This window comes from Dermacentor silvarum, chromosome 5, assembly GCF_013339745.2.
Source record: "Dermacentor silvarum isolate Dsil-2018 chromosome 5, BIME_Dsil_1.4, whole genome shotgun sequence".
NCBI classification, from domain to species: domain Eukaryota; kingdom Metazoa; phylum Arthropoda; class Arachnida; order Ixodida; family Ixodidae; genus Dermacentor; species Dermacentor silvarum.
Genome location: NC_051158.1, coordinates 4851010 through 4867720, shown reverse-complemented (window position 1 = coordinate 4867720; position 16711 = coordinate 4851010). Strand labels below are relative to the sequence as shown.

Below are 16711 nucleotides of genomic sequence, written 5' to 3'. Positions count from 1 at the left end.
TGATTTCACATTAGCAAACTAACCGCTCATGGCGAGGCATGTGTGTCCAGCGTCTGGCCCGACATGACACCAACGTGCTAAAACATGGGAGCGCAGGCGCTCCTCTTAACGTGCACAGCCATTGACAGAGCTTGGCTGCACGCATCGAGCATTAGCACACATACATTCAAGCATGCGTCTGTTGTCATTGATTATGTTCCGTCATTTTCATGGCTTCCCAACTGGACGGCGTCAGCATACTTTAGTTGCACATTTAAACTGCCACAGTGCCTCCGGGCTATCGCTAGTTGGGGCCCCATAGGGCATCAGTGCAGCGGTTCTGCACAGCTTTAAAACACAGGCCGAACCGTATGTCGATATTGAATTTATCACAGCTGCAAAAGGAGCTGTGAAAAGTCGCACATTTAGTTTTGTTTTATCTACAGCGGAATCTCGTTGATACAATTCTGCATAATACGTTTTTCGTTCTTTTCCCAGCCAATGTCTCACAGGAGCAATGCATTTCGGATAATACGATTTTCGGATGATATGTTTTATTTCCTGGTTCCTGTGGAGATCGTATCAACGAGATTCCACTGTATTTCGAAGCAAGAGCACCTAATGCCAAAAGCCTATGCAATTTACTCAACTGCATGTTTGGGAGGGTTGGGTTGTACAGGATGTGCCTGCATAAAAAGGCACACGTAATCAGTATTCTGTAGTGTTAAACGCAACCAAGGACAGAAAAAAAAAGGTTAAAAGAGTGGAACGTGATAGCATTCCAAGATACCCAACTGCTTCTCACACTTCCTGGCAACTGCAGCTATGTAACCGTAACGTTTGCCTGGAAATGATCGCGGCGAACGCTATGGACAAAGGGGAGCTTTCTGGGAGAAACGCGTCTTGCGTGGGCCGATCTTCTGCTATTGTTTCACACTTTTAGTATTTCAGTCTCAGAAGATTTACCATAAAAGGCATGCGCTGTCGGTGTTTTGTTTCATGACAAGCGCCTGTGGGCTGTCATTCTCAAAATTCCAAGGAATAACCTTGTGAATAATGCAAGACAAGGTATAAGCAACTTTAGTGACAGAATGGTTTGGCAATATAATTTGCATATACCGCATGCAATATAGCAAGGCATGGCATATACACATACCTACACATATACGGAAATTTTGGCTCATGGGCAACAACGCCGGCACCGACTCTGGATTTTCTGCGACACAGGGCCCTTAACACTATCTCTTTAAAAGAAAACAGATGGAAAGAGTGAAACCACAACACTATGGTCTTTCTTATGGACTGTCTTTCTTCCATACTTTGCATGTCTGCTATGTTAACCACTTAACTGCCATGACAAATTTCGAAAGCATTTTTAAATTTTTGAAATTTTTTTAAACCTGCAAATCTTGTGCCAATTTTTGTCTTTAAAAAATGGTACCAGGAATGCCTATTGTATCTTTACTGGTCTTATTGAAAATAAAATTGTTAGTCATTGCGTATTATTCATTTGCAAAAATTGCAAGAAATTGTACATATTCTTCGCATGTGCAAAAATCGCGAAAGTTTACAAGTTATCTCGTCATCGGCACGAGAGGACGATTGTTGTGGTGATGAGTTGCCTCACCATCAGCAGTTAAGGGTTAATCATTCAAAACATTAAATCAGACGACTGATATGGTCAATTATCGACTGAACGATACCCGATTTTACAAAGTTTTCTATACAATGAAGCATCAATTCTCCGACATGTCCATAGAGCCTAACGCGTTGAAAACCTTGACGCAATGAAGTGAACTGCACTTTTTGCCTGGTTTAATTTGAACTCTTTACAGACATGTGTTGCTTACGGGTAGCAAAAATTATTTTTGTTCTCTTGCCGAGGCTTGATTTTGAGTAGGGAGTTTTCGGCTTTGGCCAACACCGAATGAAAGGCAGCAAGTGTAATTTGTTTGATTAGAGCAGGAACAGAGGATGAAGCTTCACATGTTACCAGCTCCCTTTTGAAGCGCAGTCAGAGCAACAATACCGATCCAAGACGCAAGCCTGCAATCATACTGCAGTTAATGTAGTGCCAATGCAATGTCCCCCCCCCTGTTTCAATTTCGACGAGAACTGTTTGTAGGAGCTCTGCACTAAGCCATAGGTGTCTTGGGGCGAAGCTCACTTGGTGTTCCGCCTGGTGTTGCCTACAGGCAACTGCTGAAAAGGTTTCCGCAAAATATAAATTTTTTTCATTGGATATTCTTATTCTCAGTGTATTTTGAGTATTTCAAAAAAAAATAATAACAAACATTCACTTCAGGTATTTCCGTAGGTAAAATGTGGCTATGCCAGGTTTCAGTTCAGGTGACAGATATGAATAACCTGTTAAGGTTTGCCACTGCCGTGAAGGAACTGAAGATGTGCTTTGCCCCATCTACAATAAGTGCAAACACAAGCAAAAATGACATGAACTTTATTTTTTGAATAAGTATATCGTTTGCACGGGTGTTTTAGTTGTTTTCAATTTGACAACGTTCTCGATTTAACTAAAAAAGATCTTGGGAATCTTGGGCCCAATCGTCTTCGGTAAATCGAGGCTTAACCATAGCCGATACTTTTTTGGCTTCCGCTGTGACAACTTCTGGAGGGGGATGGACTGCACTATGACAGCTAGCCGCAGCAGGTGCCTGTGAATCCTGGCCATTCTTGAGTGGGGGCTGACATCCTTTCTCTGCGCTCTTGGTTGGTGCAGCCAAATAAACAATGCAAGGCGGTTGTTTAGCAGGTGTGGGTAGTGCATTCTGCTGCAGAGCTGCCACTTTGGCTCCGCCTGGCGTGTCACCGTCAAACCAACGCTGCTTTCCAGTTGGCAAGTCTGCTTGAGCAAGATGCGAGGGGATGCAGACCAGAGGCACTTGTGGCGAGCTCGGTGACTCGGCGACTTGCACGCATTCTTCAGCCTGGCTTCTTCTTGCGTCGTCGCCTGCACTTTTTCATGGCGGGGCTCCTGCAATCCTGGATCTGGCGTGAACACGGGCCATCCTGGCGTGCTTGCCGGGCTCTGATTCTGCGGGGTTGTACTGGCTGACACGATGTAGAATGTGGGTGTACTTTTCACTTGGGAAACTGCAAAACATGGTGTCACATCCTGCTTAGTTGTTGACTCAAAGGAATTGGAGTGGCCGGGCCCAGCTGAGCCCGACACCTCATCAGTTTCAACTACAGGTGTGTCGTGGCTCTCTGGGGGTTCTTGCTTCACCTCTGTTTTAATGGGTTCACCTATTTTTGGGCGTTCTCGCTTCACTTCCGTCTTGATGGGTTCATTTATTTCTGGGCTTTCTCGCTTCACCTCCTCGTTAATGGGTTCACCTATTTCTGGGCGTTCCCGCTTCACTTCTGTCTTGATGGGTTCATCTATTGTTAGTGACGATTCTGGATCATCGTCAGCGTGGGAATCGGAGTTTGATGGCTGTTGGGCAGCTGTGACAACTCTGATAAAAAGAATAAAAACATGACAAAAGTTCAACAAGCGATAACTTGAAACAAACAACAAGATGCCTGCTAGTACCAGTGGCGTAACCAGGAGGGAGAGAGGGAGGGGGGGGGGGCACTGGGCAGGCTGCATACTAACAAATTTCTGGGGAGGGGAGCAAGTAAAGAAATAATTTCTGGGGAGGGGAGCAAGGGGCTACGTCACTGGCTCCGTGATTGTTTGGGTTTTTACCCGCTCATATGCATTAACATAGCCTCCCCTATATACACTATGAAGGAGGCTGTAAAGTAGAGAACAAGATATTAATTTTAGTGCGCAACATTGTAAAAAAAAAATAATAAGGTACAACTGAAATTTCAAGGAAGCAGAAGTGATGAAATAAAAACGCTTTTCGTGCGGTCTATAAGCATGCAGTGTACGCATTTCAAACGCGACTGTCGATCAAGTTAACGGGATGAAGTCATTCCGTATTTTCACAGCGAAACCTGGGTGCGTGAACGAAAAAAATAAAGAATAAAGAAAGCGCCGTTTGCTTTCAGGCAGAAACGATCGTCGAGATTCAACCATCGGCGCGCGTGAAAGTAGTAAATGGTTGCTCTACAGTTTTTTTTATTCAGTATTTATGTTTGTTCAAACAGGAAGAAGGTTAACCACGCTCATGCTGACAGGTGCTTGTTTTCTTTTTTTTTTTTTTCTTTCTTTTTTTTTCATTTAATGCACTCTGCAGAAAAAGCGCGCAACTACAGCCAATGCTAAAACATGCACTACGAGTTAACTCAAACACAACTCGGACGGCAATTAACTGGATCGCATACATCGCTAAAAATACTTTGCGGTTTTCAGTGCGGTTCACCAACCAGATGATGTATCGATTAGCAACTGTGTGAACGGACTGTTTGGTCAGTTCTTTTTACCTCACGGTGTCCTTGTCACTCAAGATCTGTATAGGCTCGTCGGGAGGCAGCAACGCGTCGTCGAGGTAGAGCTCGCTTTTCCTGGGAACGCCGTATTTGGTGCGTATAAACTTTTCGAACTGCCTGATCGTCGTCGTCACCGCTTTGTCGACAATGCTCCACACCAAATCGTGCGGGCCGCGACGCGGAAGCGCGCTCCGCAAATCTAACTTCACTCTGATAACGGATCCGCTCTCCGCCATGTTTCAGTAGTTTCGTTTTGAAGCGCATGCGCAGAACCACACGGCGTCAAGTTTTTAGTAGTGATTCAAAATTGCGCGCTCTTCTCTAGGCACTTCTGTAACGGTCAAGACAATCGAGGGGAAATTGTTCACAGACAAATTAATAGTTCCAGGCAAACTGAGCGCACAGACAGCTTCACAGACGCTTCATTTCGACGAAATACAATGCAAGCCGGGCTTGCATTATTTTGACGGGGTTTTTTTTATTTCGTTTTTTTTTTTTAACTTTGTAGAGATTTTGTTTAGGATTGCCTATGAAATGCAACGCCATTCATATGATTCATATGATTCAGCCACTGTAGCCTCTTCCGCTGGATTTCATGAAAAGGTGGAAATTGCTTGCATGACAAAACTGCAACGTCTGTGTTACTGTGTAGCAATAGCTCATGGTGTAGATTAATTACGCGCAGTAAATTCTAACCATTACTGGTGCGAGAATTTTAACTTGGTGAAGTGAATAAAAACATGTCAGTACAATTTTTTTTTTCTTTCAACAAAATAAACAGCTTACAAGACTAGCCGCCTTTTTTGTGGACCACACGGCAGCAACCAAACATTCGTTAACTGCTGCTGCGGTCGGTTCGATTGCAACGCATTTTCACAACCGCTGCTCGCGCTTGTTCGATATTTCACCCGTTAACGGCGGGTGTAGCTGTCTGGAATTAAATAAACTGAGCAGTGTACCAGTGCACCCTAAATTTAACCGCTGATGAACAACCAGCCGAGCGCCTAGCTGTTTGGAGATTTCGCGTGTGGAACGTTGTTCGAAGACGCCGAAAGATTACTTCTGAAACGTATTGGAGATTTCGTTTTTGAATGCCCGTAAGCTTTTTCATCTCCGGGCACTACTCAAACATAAGGGAAGAGCCATGTTGCTGGGATGGCTTCACCAAGCTGTCAATTTGCCGCCGGCGCAGAGGGCAGTTATTTCAGAGACAATATATAATCTGTAATTATAACTGAAATACAGTGCAAAATTGTTCTACTTTAAAATGAAACTAACAAATTGTGCTTAGACAAGATTACTAGCAATACAAATGGGAAAGTAGCTAGTGAAATAAGCTTGGTATAGTGAACATTTGTTTCTGGAGCATTTTTTTTCCCAAGATATTCCACTGTATAATCAATTAATCATTTATTGTGCCCACAACCATGAGGTCTAAGTGCTGGCGCATGCATACATAGAACAACAAGAAAAAAAAAAAAGTACAGCAGGGTAATATCAGTAAAAAAAGAAAAGAATAAACAACAATGAATAAAAAATATCAATCTTCAAAGGAAAAGTGTACATACAACAAGGTGCAAAATGCATACGTAAGAAATAATAATAATAATAATAATAATAATAATAATAAATGGCAAGCAACATCTTCTGAACTGCTTTATTGATGCATTAAGAGAGTCTTGCACTTCATGATGGCAGGACGACAGGTTCAAGGAGCTCAGTCCACAATAGCGAAACCTGAAATGAACAAAATATTTGGTAATGACAATTAGGGGGCGATATGTAACTGGATAATAAGATATTTGCATTCTCAACCTGTCATTTTCTGTGTTTGCAAAGTCTTTAAACTAGGGGTAAGTGAACATTCAAGCTTACAAGTATGAATAGAATATTACACATTAACTATTCATATTTGAAAAGGTACTATATTTGGCATTCTCAGGTATTTGAAGTTAACCAATTATTTCACAGCCAATTGTGAAAGTCTTACTTGTTGCTGTTCTCAATCTGCTAAACAAAGTAGTATGGAAAATTATTACGAGTGTAACTACAGCAAATGTTTTCAAAGGAATGCAGAAACAAAACTGAGAATGCAAGTTTTGTTTTAAGTTTCGCACCGAAATCCTACATGACAACCTGCGAGATCTGCTTGCAGTCTGTCGTATAGTGTTTCTCGCAGTCTAGTCATGTAGCATTTCTATCTTTAATGCTATGACCAGCGATGTTTTTCTTGCAAGGGGCCCTTTAAGATGAGTTTACGACACAAATCCTTCAGTAGCTTTCTTTTCTTTTCTTTTTTTTTTTTTTGCTTTTTCCACAACTTTGGACTGTTTTTCGGCTACCATTTATTTAGCGTATTTGTAAAGCGTACAGCAGCCGTTCCTCTTTGGAGATGTTAAAGAACCCCAGGTTGTCAAAATTATTCCGCAGTCCCTCACAATCAGATCATGGTTTTGGCATTCACTGAATTATATTATTATTATTTGTAGAGGTTGTTTGCAACCAGGCTCTAAAGACCAGCTTCAGTACTATCAAATTAATAAAATACTATTGTAAGTGTTTCCCAATATTTAAACCTACTATAAGTGTTATCTCTTTCATGTTCTAGGAACAGTGCGGCAGATCGAGCTTTTACAACATTGGAAATATGATTCAGTACTCCCTTAACAGGTGTAGCTGTTCCCGCACTTGTCTTTTGCGATGACTTGCTCTTATGATACACTGTTACGGTAACCTTAGTGAAGTCAGGCAAAGAAACAGCTTCTGCTTTTAATGATGCCGTCATAGTGCAGCTTTGGTAACCCTTTCTAATTTCTCTTTTCCAAAATGACTTTGAACAACTTAAGCATGCTGAAATAGTCAGCGTACCTGTCTATTTCACTGCAGCTGGTTACAAGATGCAAGATGTGCAGGTAAGTTTTACTTCTGGGTCCCATTACCTCCAAGCTGCCCATTTCTGCCATACTGGGATCACTTCTACTGTGTGTGACACTGTTTATAACATATCAAACAGTACATCCAGCCTAGTGATAACAGCAATGTATCGGGTTAGAAAAATGCGCCTGCACTTGGGATTTTCTTTCTCACTATTATTGGAACGTCACGACTGTTGCAAGTGCTGGAGAAATGTTTAGGCATTCTCTGCATGGGTATCCGAAGAAACTACGGAGGCTGCATAAGGTAGATAGTTGTGTGTCAAGACTCGCAGACATGGACACACTGAGAGCTGAAGGAACTTATCACTGGCAGTGCTGAATAAAATGAGAAAACAAAATTACGTATACCTACATATATGTTATGTCGGAAAAAGGAACAAAATAAATTTTAATTAAATTCTGGAGTTTTGCGTTACAAAACTACAGTACGATTATGAGAGTTCGTCAACGTGCAGCTACATCTGAGTCCACCAGTGTTCTTGCACTCCACCCCCGTCGAAATGTGGCCACCACAATCGGGATTGAACAGCTCGAGCTCAGCAGTGCAATGCTGGAGGAAAAATGTAGCACCTGAACTACAAGGAGGTATTTTTGAGGATAGACGTTGCCTCCAACTAGAGCTTGTTTATTTTACCCAATAATTCGGGCCCAACTTCGACGTGGTCTATTCAAATACATGTAAAACGCAGAACCGCTTTTTCTGAGATAACCCTGGACTGATCTGAATTAAATGTGTTGCATTTTAGAGAGAAAGTTAAATTCTAGTGACTGTTGGAAGCAGAATTTCGATTTAGGGCCTGAATTTCGTTAAAAGAATTTTCAAAAATTGGGAAGTTCGAAAAAAATAGGAGCACAGAGTTTACAAATTAAAAAGCTCTGCATCAAGAACAGATATCGCCGTTCTGTAAACGGCATTCATTAGATCATACAAAGCTGACAAATTTGATATGTCAATTTATATCTTACGTGAATTTATATCTTACGTTGTACAAGTACAAGGGTTCAGCAAAAGCTGTATTTCCATATTACTAATTTTTTTAGATTTATGTGTAACATTAATTTTGTCCGATTTAGATTTAGTTGCACTCCACAGATTTGTGATATTTTTCATTGCTGCATTACAGATCTATAAACCTAATAGTTTCGTTTTCTGAAAATTTGCGATTTCTTGTCAATTTTTAATAAAAAAAATTGACAAACTAAATAAAAAATTCGAAACTAACAGTGACTAGATTTTAAACTTTTCTTTTAAATGCAACACACCTCGTCAAATTTGGTGCAGTGGTTGCCTGAGAAAAACGAATTCTCCTTTTACAAGTATTTAGATAGGAGCAGCCCAAGCTACAGCTTGCTCTTAAATAGGTGATAAAAAAAAGATGGGGATACTCATTGGGGACAATAAGCAAACTTCGGTTGGGGGCAATGTCCATCCCTTATCTAATCTATTAACATAGACAAGGGTACTGTCAAAATGTTTAGTTTCTAATGAGGTATCTTTAATTTCTCCACAGTGAGGACATGCAGAGAGAAATTACATTAACTGGGAGCTTATCGACGAAGGTCTACTTGCACGGCTGTTTTTTTCATGAAGACTTACCACTTTTTCCATCGGAGGCATTCCTTCTTCGGGCACCTCAAGTTCAAACTTGCCACCATATGCTGATTAAAGAAAAGAAATTTAAGAACATTTCACATCATAAGTCCTTAAGCTAGAGCCACTCAAATACAGCAATACGAACCCCCAAAAATGCCTGTTGAAAGAATGAAATCTACGTCGTCTTACAAAAGATTGGTTTGGTAAAATTAGGAGCAACATATATGTTCCAATGGTTGTATAAAGCAGGATTTGGAAATGCTGCTTTTAATGTTGTAATTGTGAGGCCAGATTAATCAACAAGTTTTCTTTTCACCTTGTAGGTTAATGTAACTCGTTCAGTTAATTTGTTTCAGGCCTTTAGTGCTTTGTGTTCTTGATTAGTTCAGACTAGCACTGACATCTATATACTGCCAAGTTGAACCTTGTTCTAACAAAGTCACATACAACACGAAAATACTTTCACACAACCCAATTTATAAGTGTATGTTCGTTCCCTTATAATTACCAGTAATATCCAGCAATTTGTTGCATCCGTGTTCGTTACATTGAGATTCAACTGAACGTCGCCCGATTATCCCAGACGGCAGCGCAACTGCCCCAGAAAGGGGATGGGCCCACCTTGATCGCTGGACCAGGACTTTTTATTTTTAATCTGTAAAATTTCCTTTTTTAAAAGCACCAAACTGGGTTCTCTTCTAAGCATGGATTTTCATCCCCCCAAAATATTAGGGGGTCTGTGTGCGTTGCCGAACATGGCAACAAATATGAATGACATGCACCTCTAATAATTACAGTGGAATCTCTTTGGTACGATTCTACATAATACGTTTTTTGTCCTTTTCCCTATCAATGTTTATAGAAGCAATGTATTTCGGATAATACGATTTTCGGATGATACGTTTTATTTTCCGGTTCTCGTGAAGATAGTGTCAACGAGATTACACAGTATAGATTGCAGCTCTGTGGCTGACTAAATTGCATTATTGTAGAGGCTGGCATGCTTACTCTTCTTGGCTTCGGCTTGTCTCAGTTCAATGCGCACAAAATCGCTCACAGGGTTGTGTTGTAGGACCTTTCCTTCCTGAAAAACAAAGTAAGAATGAAACCTCAATTCTACATTTTAAACATTCTTTCACCAAGAAAAAAAAATAACTTATTCTGCACCAAATTCACGAGGAAGGAACGAAGACGACAGGAAAGAGCACTAATAACGACCATTCAGTTTTTTATTGCTCGCACAGCGATGTACAGTCAGAAGCGAAAGGGTAAAAAAAAAAAAGAGATACATTTTCATTTGCTCTACAGAATTTTTAAAAATTGCCTGTGACAGATGGTGCACTTGTAGTCTTTGAGCTGAATTACTCAAAAGGGTGCATTACTTGCACAAGAAATTGAAATGCAGTTAATTAACAAATATAAATTCATTAAATTTTCAAGTAGGTGCTTCACGGCGGATATTGCAGACGGTGAGCTAGCAAGCCATACCTACATGGAACAAACTCTCCCTGGCTGCACCACTGGACAATGTACAGGCACGGTGATGTACACATAAACAATATAGTATTTGGAACAGACTGCAATCTGTTCTCTTGCAATGGAAAATGACAATTAAAGGGCCGGTACCTTGTAGTCGGACACGTTGGGACAATAGTTGGCATCCAGTTCCAGTATCTGTGTTAGGAATAAGCACAACAGAAACATGTCACTTTGACTAGGCACACTCAAGCTATGGCAGTAAGCTGAATACAGTCCAGCATATTTACAAGGGCTCAGCTGGCACAAAATATTATTTGTGATATCTGATATCACAATATTTTGATGATAATGATGATAAATAATGATATCTCAACGAGAGTTTCTTTTTTTCTGAGCTCCAAACGACTGCTGTGAAGTGATTTTTGTTGATTTGGCATCAAACGGCAACTTTGGTGATGTACTCTCAAATTGAAGGCGGGAACAGCTTGCAAGACACAAACACAGATAAAAACACATGACACTATGACTTACATAAGACTATGTTGCAAAAAAAAGGAAAGAAAAATAAATAAATAAATAAAAAAGCATCACACGTCGTTTTCCATGTCCCTTCATTCGTGTCCATGTCTTTAGTGCTCTTCCCTTCTTGAACATGAATGACCAACTAGCCAATGCTTTCACCTCAATAATCTCTAATTCAACAACACTGTTTTTTTTTTTATTATTGAAATCGATTTTTTTGGACTGCCCTATTATTCTGACATTTCTTATGGATCTCTTCCATGTTATAAAAATAAGTCAATGACTGTGCTTTTTTTTTACTTGTGAGGTTGAATTTTGATGTAGTAAAATTTCGTTATAACGAAGTGATGTGCTGATTTTACTGATTTTGTCGTATATCAATCTTTAACTGTATTTCTATCATTAAGTCGTACCAGCGAGCTCAAATTGGAATGCTATTGCATTTAATTCGAACCACCGCTTGCTCACCTTGAATGCTATGACGTCTCCCACCTTAGGCGGCACCTTGAGCGGCGGGTAATTTGAGTAGTCCTTGACTTGTCTGGATGAGCCGTCCGTACAGTCGGCACTCGATGGTGCCTTGTGGTCCTCCACCAACTTTGGGCAAAGATTGCAGAGGCACGTGTTAAAAAGACAGCACATTTTTCAGGTGCTGTTGATTAGGATTCTCACTGAATCGGAACATACATGTCATGAATACTTCCTGAACCACCTTTCTACAAGCGCTGGAAGAATTGTACTTGATTTCACCATTGCAACAAGCATGGTAAATTTGAAAAAAAAAAAAATAAAATCTGGGATTTTACGTGCCAGAACCACGATATGATTGTGAGGTGCGCCGTAGTGGGGGCTCCGGAATAATTTAGACCACCTGGGGTTCTTTAACGTGAACCTAAATGTAAGTACACGGGTGTCTTCGCATTTTGCCCCCATCGAAATGAGGCCGTCATGGCCTGGATTTTTTTATCACAAAATTTACGTCTATGCAAAGGTACTATGCACATCGAACAATACCTAATAATAATAATAATAATAATAATAATAATAATAATAATAATAATAATAATAATAATATAGCAATAATTTTGCTAATCAAACATGAAACGAGACAGTTATAGAACACTAAATAAGCTCAAATACATGGGAATGCAATGTCAAGTCGGTACTCATCTGGTCGCTAAAGGTGATAGGAATTCTGATCTATGTGCAAGAGCCAAAATTATGCCAATGCAACACAGCTTGAGACTGCGGAAACGAAGGTACATGCATTAGTTAGCCCTAAATTGAAGCATTTGATTTCGTGAGTATCGTCCGAACACTAACATTGTAGTACATTTAAGATCCCGCTAAGCTGTTAACCACTACAGCATGCAGACAGTTTTGTTAACATTTGTCTGTTGAGTTTAAACATCCATAAGGAGTGTTTACGGGAAGGGGATGTCGGTGCAGCAAGTTTTATGCAATCAGGACATAAGCCAAACTGTGCATCAATTTTTGACGTTAACCGTTGCAAAAAGTAAAAGCAGCTGCAAAAAATTGCACCCGTCTGTAGCTTTCTTTCCTAGTCTCTTTCAAGACCACAGCACCTCGAGACCTGAGAACTGGTACAGCTGTTATAAAGTCACATTCGATCTGTATCGCATGTATTGCTCTGTCTTCCTCAATACTCCAATAAGTGCTTTTACCCATTGCCAGACCTGCCAACCTTAGAATATGAAAAGTACAACAGCTGAAGCCGAAAGTTACTAGAGGGTTCGTGCGAAACATTAGACTCAAAATTCAAGGAGGGGGAGACAAACACTATTTGTACACATACACTCAAAAGTAGTGAAATCTCCGTCTTAGCTGCAATTTCTTGCTGAGCTTGGACACATGCTTCAAGCTCTACAGGTCACTTTTATAAGTTGATTTTCCCATTGTAGTGATGCCAACCGCTTTCTGGCATGACGGTTAGTAGTGCCCGACTTCAGCCCAAGGTACTCATGACCTTAAAGCCAAATGGCTCGAACTTACTTTCCACCAGGCATTTCTAGAGCCTACAGCTGCATAATGGAGTCTGTGGTGTGAATCAACTAGCAATGAAACACAATGCTGGCACGGCTTGGTCACTTAATCTAGCTTTGCCTAGTTCCACGATGGCAGTGGTGATTTAAATAATCCTGTCGTTGGTGGCTGTCAACACACCACAGTGCAATCATTTAGCCACACTCTCAAAAAAAAAAAAAAAAAAAAGGGTCAATTCCCAATGGGAAGTGTCCACAGCATAATTCCTTAAAGGAAAACTGAGACATCCACCCAAATGTAGCAATTTGCTACAATGGAAACCCAACCGGGTTCCTCGAAAACCCAATCGGGTTCCTCTGGGTGGATGTCTCAGTTTTCCTTTAATTACTTATCTCCACCTAGCGGATTTCCGCTGAACTATTACGTCATACACTTGCCTTTGCTTCGAGTTGTCGACAAATTCGACTTCGCCCTGCCATCTGCTAGCCGCCTGGTTAGCTCAGATGGTAGAGCGGCTGCCCCGGAAAGGCGGTGGTCCCGGGTTCGAGTCCCGGACCAGGACGAATTTTTCCTCAACTGCGAGGCTTTCTTTCGAGGAACCCGGTTGGGTTTCCATTGTAGCAAATTGCTACATTTGGGTGGATGTCTCAGTTTTCCTTTAATTACTTATCTCCACCTAGCGGATTTCCGCTGAACTATTATGTCAGCATAATTCCTATGCAGAGTTTGTTACTTTGAATGTTCAAAAGTCGCCCGCAACCCCAGTTTTCGAGGAATTCAAGGAGCACATTTATTTTCAAGGAGTTTTACGGGCCCTTGAATCTGTTTTTCCAAATTCAAGGGTTTTTAACGATTTCAAGGAGGTGTACGAACCATGTTACTAAAATGTGGCGAAATATACTAAACATTGCTTGACCAGGTACTCAACATTTTCATTGTTTATTAAATGTTTTCTGGCTTTATACAGTAGGGACATTGGCTCTGCTACAGTCGCAGCAAGAATAATCGAAATGTTCGTGGAGTTCTACAAGCAATGGCGCAGAAATTTTGGTTGCTGTTACACACTGGTTCTAAATGTTGGTGTCGCTGCTCCGGCTGGGTTTGAAAAATTAGACTTGTGCTAAACCAGACGTAAATAAAAAAAAAAAAGTTGTAAAAGTAGTTGCTTTCAATAGCACAATTTAAAAACATGCTAGAAAATTTGAGCATTTTATGACAAAATAATAAATGTTGGCAGGTATGCATTATATTGTTACGTGGAGTTAGGGAAGTATGGGGATTTATACTCTGCACCTCCACCAAACAGATGTTATGAGGAGTATATAATCAGCAGTAGCTAGTTGGTACTCATCAAGCTAAACAGCACAAAAACATAGGGGTTCCACATAGCTTGAGTGTTCAGTCACGCCCACATCATTGTTGTCTTCGTAGATAAACCGTGACAACATAATCAAAAGGAATGAATATTCGACAACTTCAATTAGTGGATTCTTGAATCAAATAGTACTAATCAAGTAGCACAGAATAGTCTATTCATATTTGAAATTTCAATCGCGTGCCTCTAGTTGAAACAGCTCATCCAAAACATTAAAAGAAGACTACTGGGAGGCGATTTTGTTTTACTACCTTTTGAATCTTGGCTTTCGGCGTGGAAACTTCAGCAGGGGGAGGACTATAGCCGGTGGCTTCAAGCGGTACCCACGATGTTTGACCATTTGTGAGCGGAGGCTGACTCTCCTGCTCGGCACCCTTTGTTGGTGCAGCCGCATTAACTGCGCAAGGCTGTTGTTCTTCAACAACCATGCACAGTGCATTCTGCTGAGGAGCTACTTCCTCCTCCTCTCCATCCGACGTGTCGCCATCGAAACGAAGATGCTTTCCGCTTGACAAGTCTGGATGAGCTGGCTTTAGAGGAACACAGACTGGAGCTGGTGGTGGCAAGCTTGGCGACGCGGCGTCTTGCGCTCCTACTTCGTCAGGCTTCTTCTTCTTGCGCCTCGGCCTACGCTTCTTCTTGGCGGGGCTCACAGATCCCGCAAGGCTGGGGTCTGGAGTCGGCACGGGCCATCCTGGCGTGCTCCCCACGCTCAGATCCTGCGGGGTTGAACAGATTGGCTCGTACTGGAATGAGGGTGTGCTCTGCAGCTGTGCTGCCGGAAAACATGGCGTTGCACCCTGTTTCGGTGTTGACGCCGACGAAGTGGATGGGTTGCGCCCGGCAGCGCTTGAAACATGAGCGGCTTCAACCACGGGTGCATCGGTGCTCTCCGAGGGTTCCCGCTTTCTCTTCTTCTTCTTCTTCTCCTCCGCAGGTTTATCTGTTGCTGTCGTCGGATCCGGGTCCTCGTCGGGAGGGGAGTCGGAGTTTGATGGCTGCTGGGCAGGAGTAACAACTCTGATAAAGAAAAAGAAGACAGAAGGTCGAGAAGTTGTCTTTGATCCCCCTTAGTGGGTACGAGCCATGACAGAGGTTCATCATCATCATCATCATTTTGAAACAAACACCGCACACGTGCATCAGCTAGTGTTACTACCCAGCTCTTGAGCTTGTACTCATGTTATGTTAAATTCGAGAACAAGAACTTTAGAGTGTAATATTGTGAAAAAAGAATGAATAAAGGTTATGCGCATGTCGGAATCTATGTGAAGCAAAGCCTTCACGAAGTGGTTATTCTAATGTTAGAAGACCAAATGCAATGTGTACAATTGTCTTTTTTATCCAAAGCTATGTGTAATCTCATGCGATGTTTATGTTTATGCACTGTACAGGTGAGAACCGTAAAGTCGTGCCACGTCTATGTTTACGAAAGGGAAAATTGTCATGCACCTGACTGTAGCATGAAGCTGCAAAGGTGTTGCATCGCCCTTGTGATACAATCTCCTAGCCTTTTGAGTGGCTCAGATGGCAGAGTGACCACCCCGAAAAAGTGTTGGTCCTGTGTTCAATCCCCGGACCAGGATGAATTCTATAACTGCGAGGCTTTCTTTCTGAGCAACCCGCATCAGTTTCTTTTGTAGCTTCGTGCTGTCTACAAGGAAGAAAGGAAAAGCTGTCACGCGTGCGGAGTTCGCATAAGTTAAGGGTGAAGGTAGTAATTAGGTAGCCTAGAATTCTTTCGTTCACCTTCTTGAGTGAAGTACATTATCGATTTTTCTTTCTCGAACCAGAATGGAGTTAGTGATTTCTGAGTCCGTATGCATATATCGAGAGATGGCTTTACGCGCACAAAGGGGGGAAAAGGAGCGCAACCAACGCGTCTAGTTACACGCACCGGTCACTGAAAAGCTTACTAAAAAAAAGACCACTCAAAAAAGGCAACGATCGCTAAAAAAGCCTGCCATTTATTTGTGGTTTTCAGCGCAGCACAGTGCCTCGAGCATAGATAGAGCTAGACAATTCGCGCGAACAAAACTGTTTTTGGCAGTTTTTTTATACCTCACGGTATCTTTGTCTCTCAAGATCTGCAGGGTCTCGTCAGGTGGCAGCCACGCGTCGTCGAGGTAGAGCTCGCTTTTCTTTGAAACGCCGTACTTGGTTCTTATCAACTTCGATAACTGTTTGATCGTCGCTGTCTCCGCTCTATCAACGACGATCCACACCAAATTGTGAGCGTCGCGGTGCGGAATCGCGCACCTCAAGTCCAACTTGACTCTAATTACGGAACCGGCGTCCGCCATTTTTCAACAATACAGTTTCGTTTTGAAGCGCGCGCCAAGTGCTCTACAGCGTGCATCGTAGTATAGTGATGCGCTCTTTAAGAATTCTTATAATAAACTTAAGATGAAGTATTCTGCATTT

At 41.7% G+C, this 16711-nt stretch overlaps 2 protein-coding genes across 2 annotated transcripts; both read right to left on the bottom strand.

The window, feature by feature from the left end:
* Nucleotides 1-2506: 2506 nt before the first annotated feature.
* On the bottom strand, nt 2507-4666 carry LOC119452827 (uncharacterized). Its single transcript, XM_037714781.2, has 2 exons — nt 4372-4666; nt 2507-3455 (listed from the first exon to the last, which is right to left on the bottom strand). The coding sequence occupies exons 1-2, from the start codon at nt 4611-4613 to the stop codon at nt 2507-2509; spliced, it is 1191 nt and encodes a 396-aa protein (XP_037570709.1). The 5' UTR covers nt 4614-4666.
* Nucleotides 4667-6019: 1353 nt separating this feature from the next.
* Nucleotides 6020-16603, bottom strand: LOC119452826 (coilin). The gene is made up of 7 exons (XM_037714780.2): nt 16349-16603; nt 14539-15307; nt 11377-11505; nt 10534-10581; nt 9916-9991; nt 8911-8972; nt 6020-6114 (listed from the first exon to the last, which is right to left on the bottom strand). The coding sequence occupies exons 1-7, from the start codon at nt 16588-16590 to the stop codon at nt 6064-6066; spliced, it is 1377 nt and encodes a 458-aa protein (XP_037570708.1). The 5' UTR covers nt 16591-16603; the 3' UTR covers nt 6020-6063.
* Nucleotides 16604-16711: the final 108 nt, after the last annotated feature.

What these genes read in the sequence shown, in the direction of transcription:
- LOC119452827 (XM_037714781.2), bottom strand. Translation starts at nt 4,613, where the DNA reads ATGGCGGAGAGCGGATCCGTTATCAGAGTGAAGTTAGATTTGCGGAGC. An exon ending in AGTGACAAGGACACCGTGAG is followed by an intron (nt 3,456 to 4,371) that starts GTAAAAAGAACT and finishes TCTTTTTATCAG; the next exon opens with AGTTGTCACAGCTGCCCAAC.
- LOC119452826 (XM_037714780.2), bottom strand. Translation starts at nt 16,590, where the DNA reads ATGGCGGACGCCGGTTCCGTAATTAGAGTCAAGTTGGACTTGAGGTGC. An exon ending in CCAACGTGTCCGACTACAAG is followed by an intron (nt 9,992 to 10,533) that starts GTACCGGCCCTT and finishes TTTGTTTTTCAG; the next exon opens with GAAGGAAAGGTCCTACAACA. An exon ending in ACAAGCCGAAGCCAAGAAGA is followed by an intron (nt 8,973 to 9,915) that starts GTAAGCATGCCA and finishes TTCTTTAATCAG; the next exon opens with CATATGGTGGCAAGTTTGAA.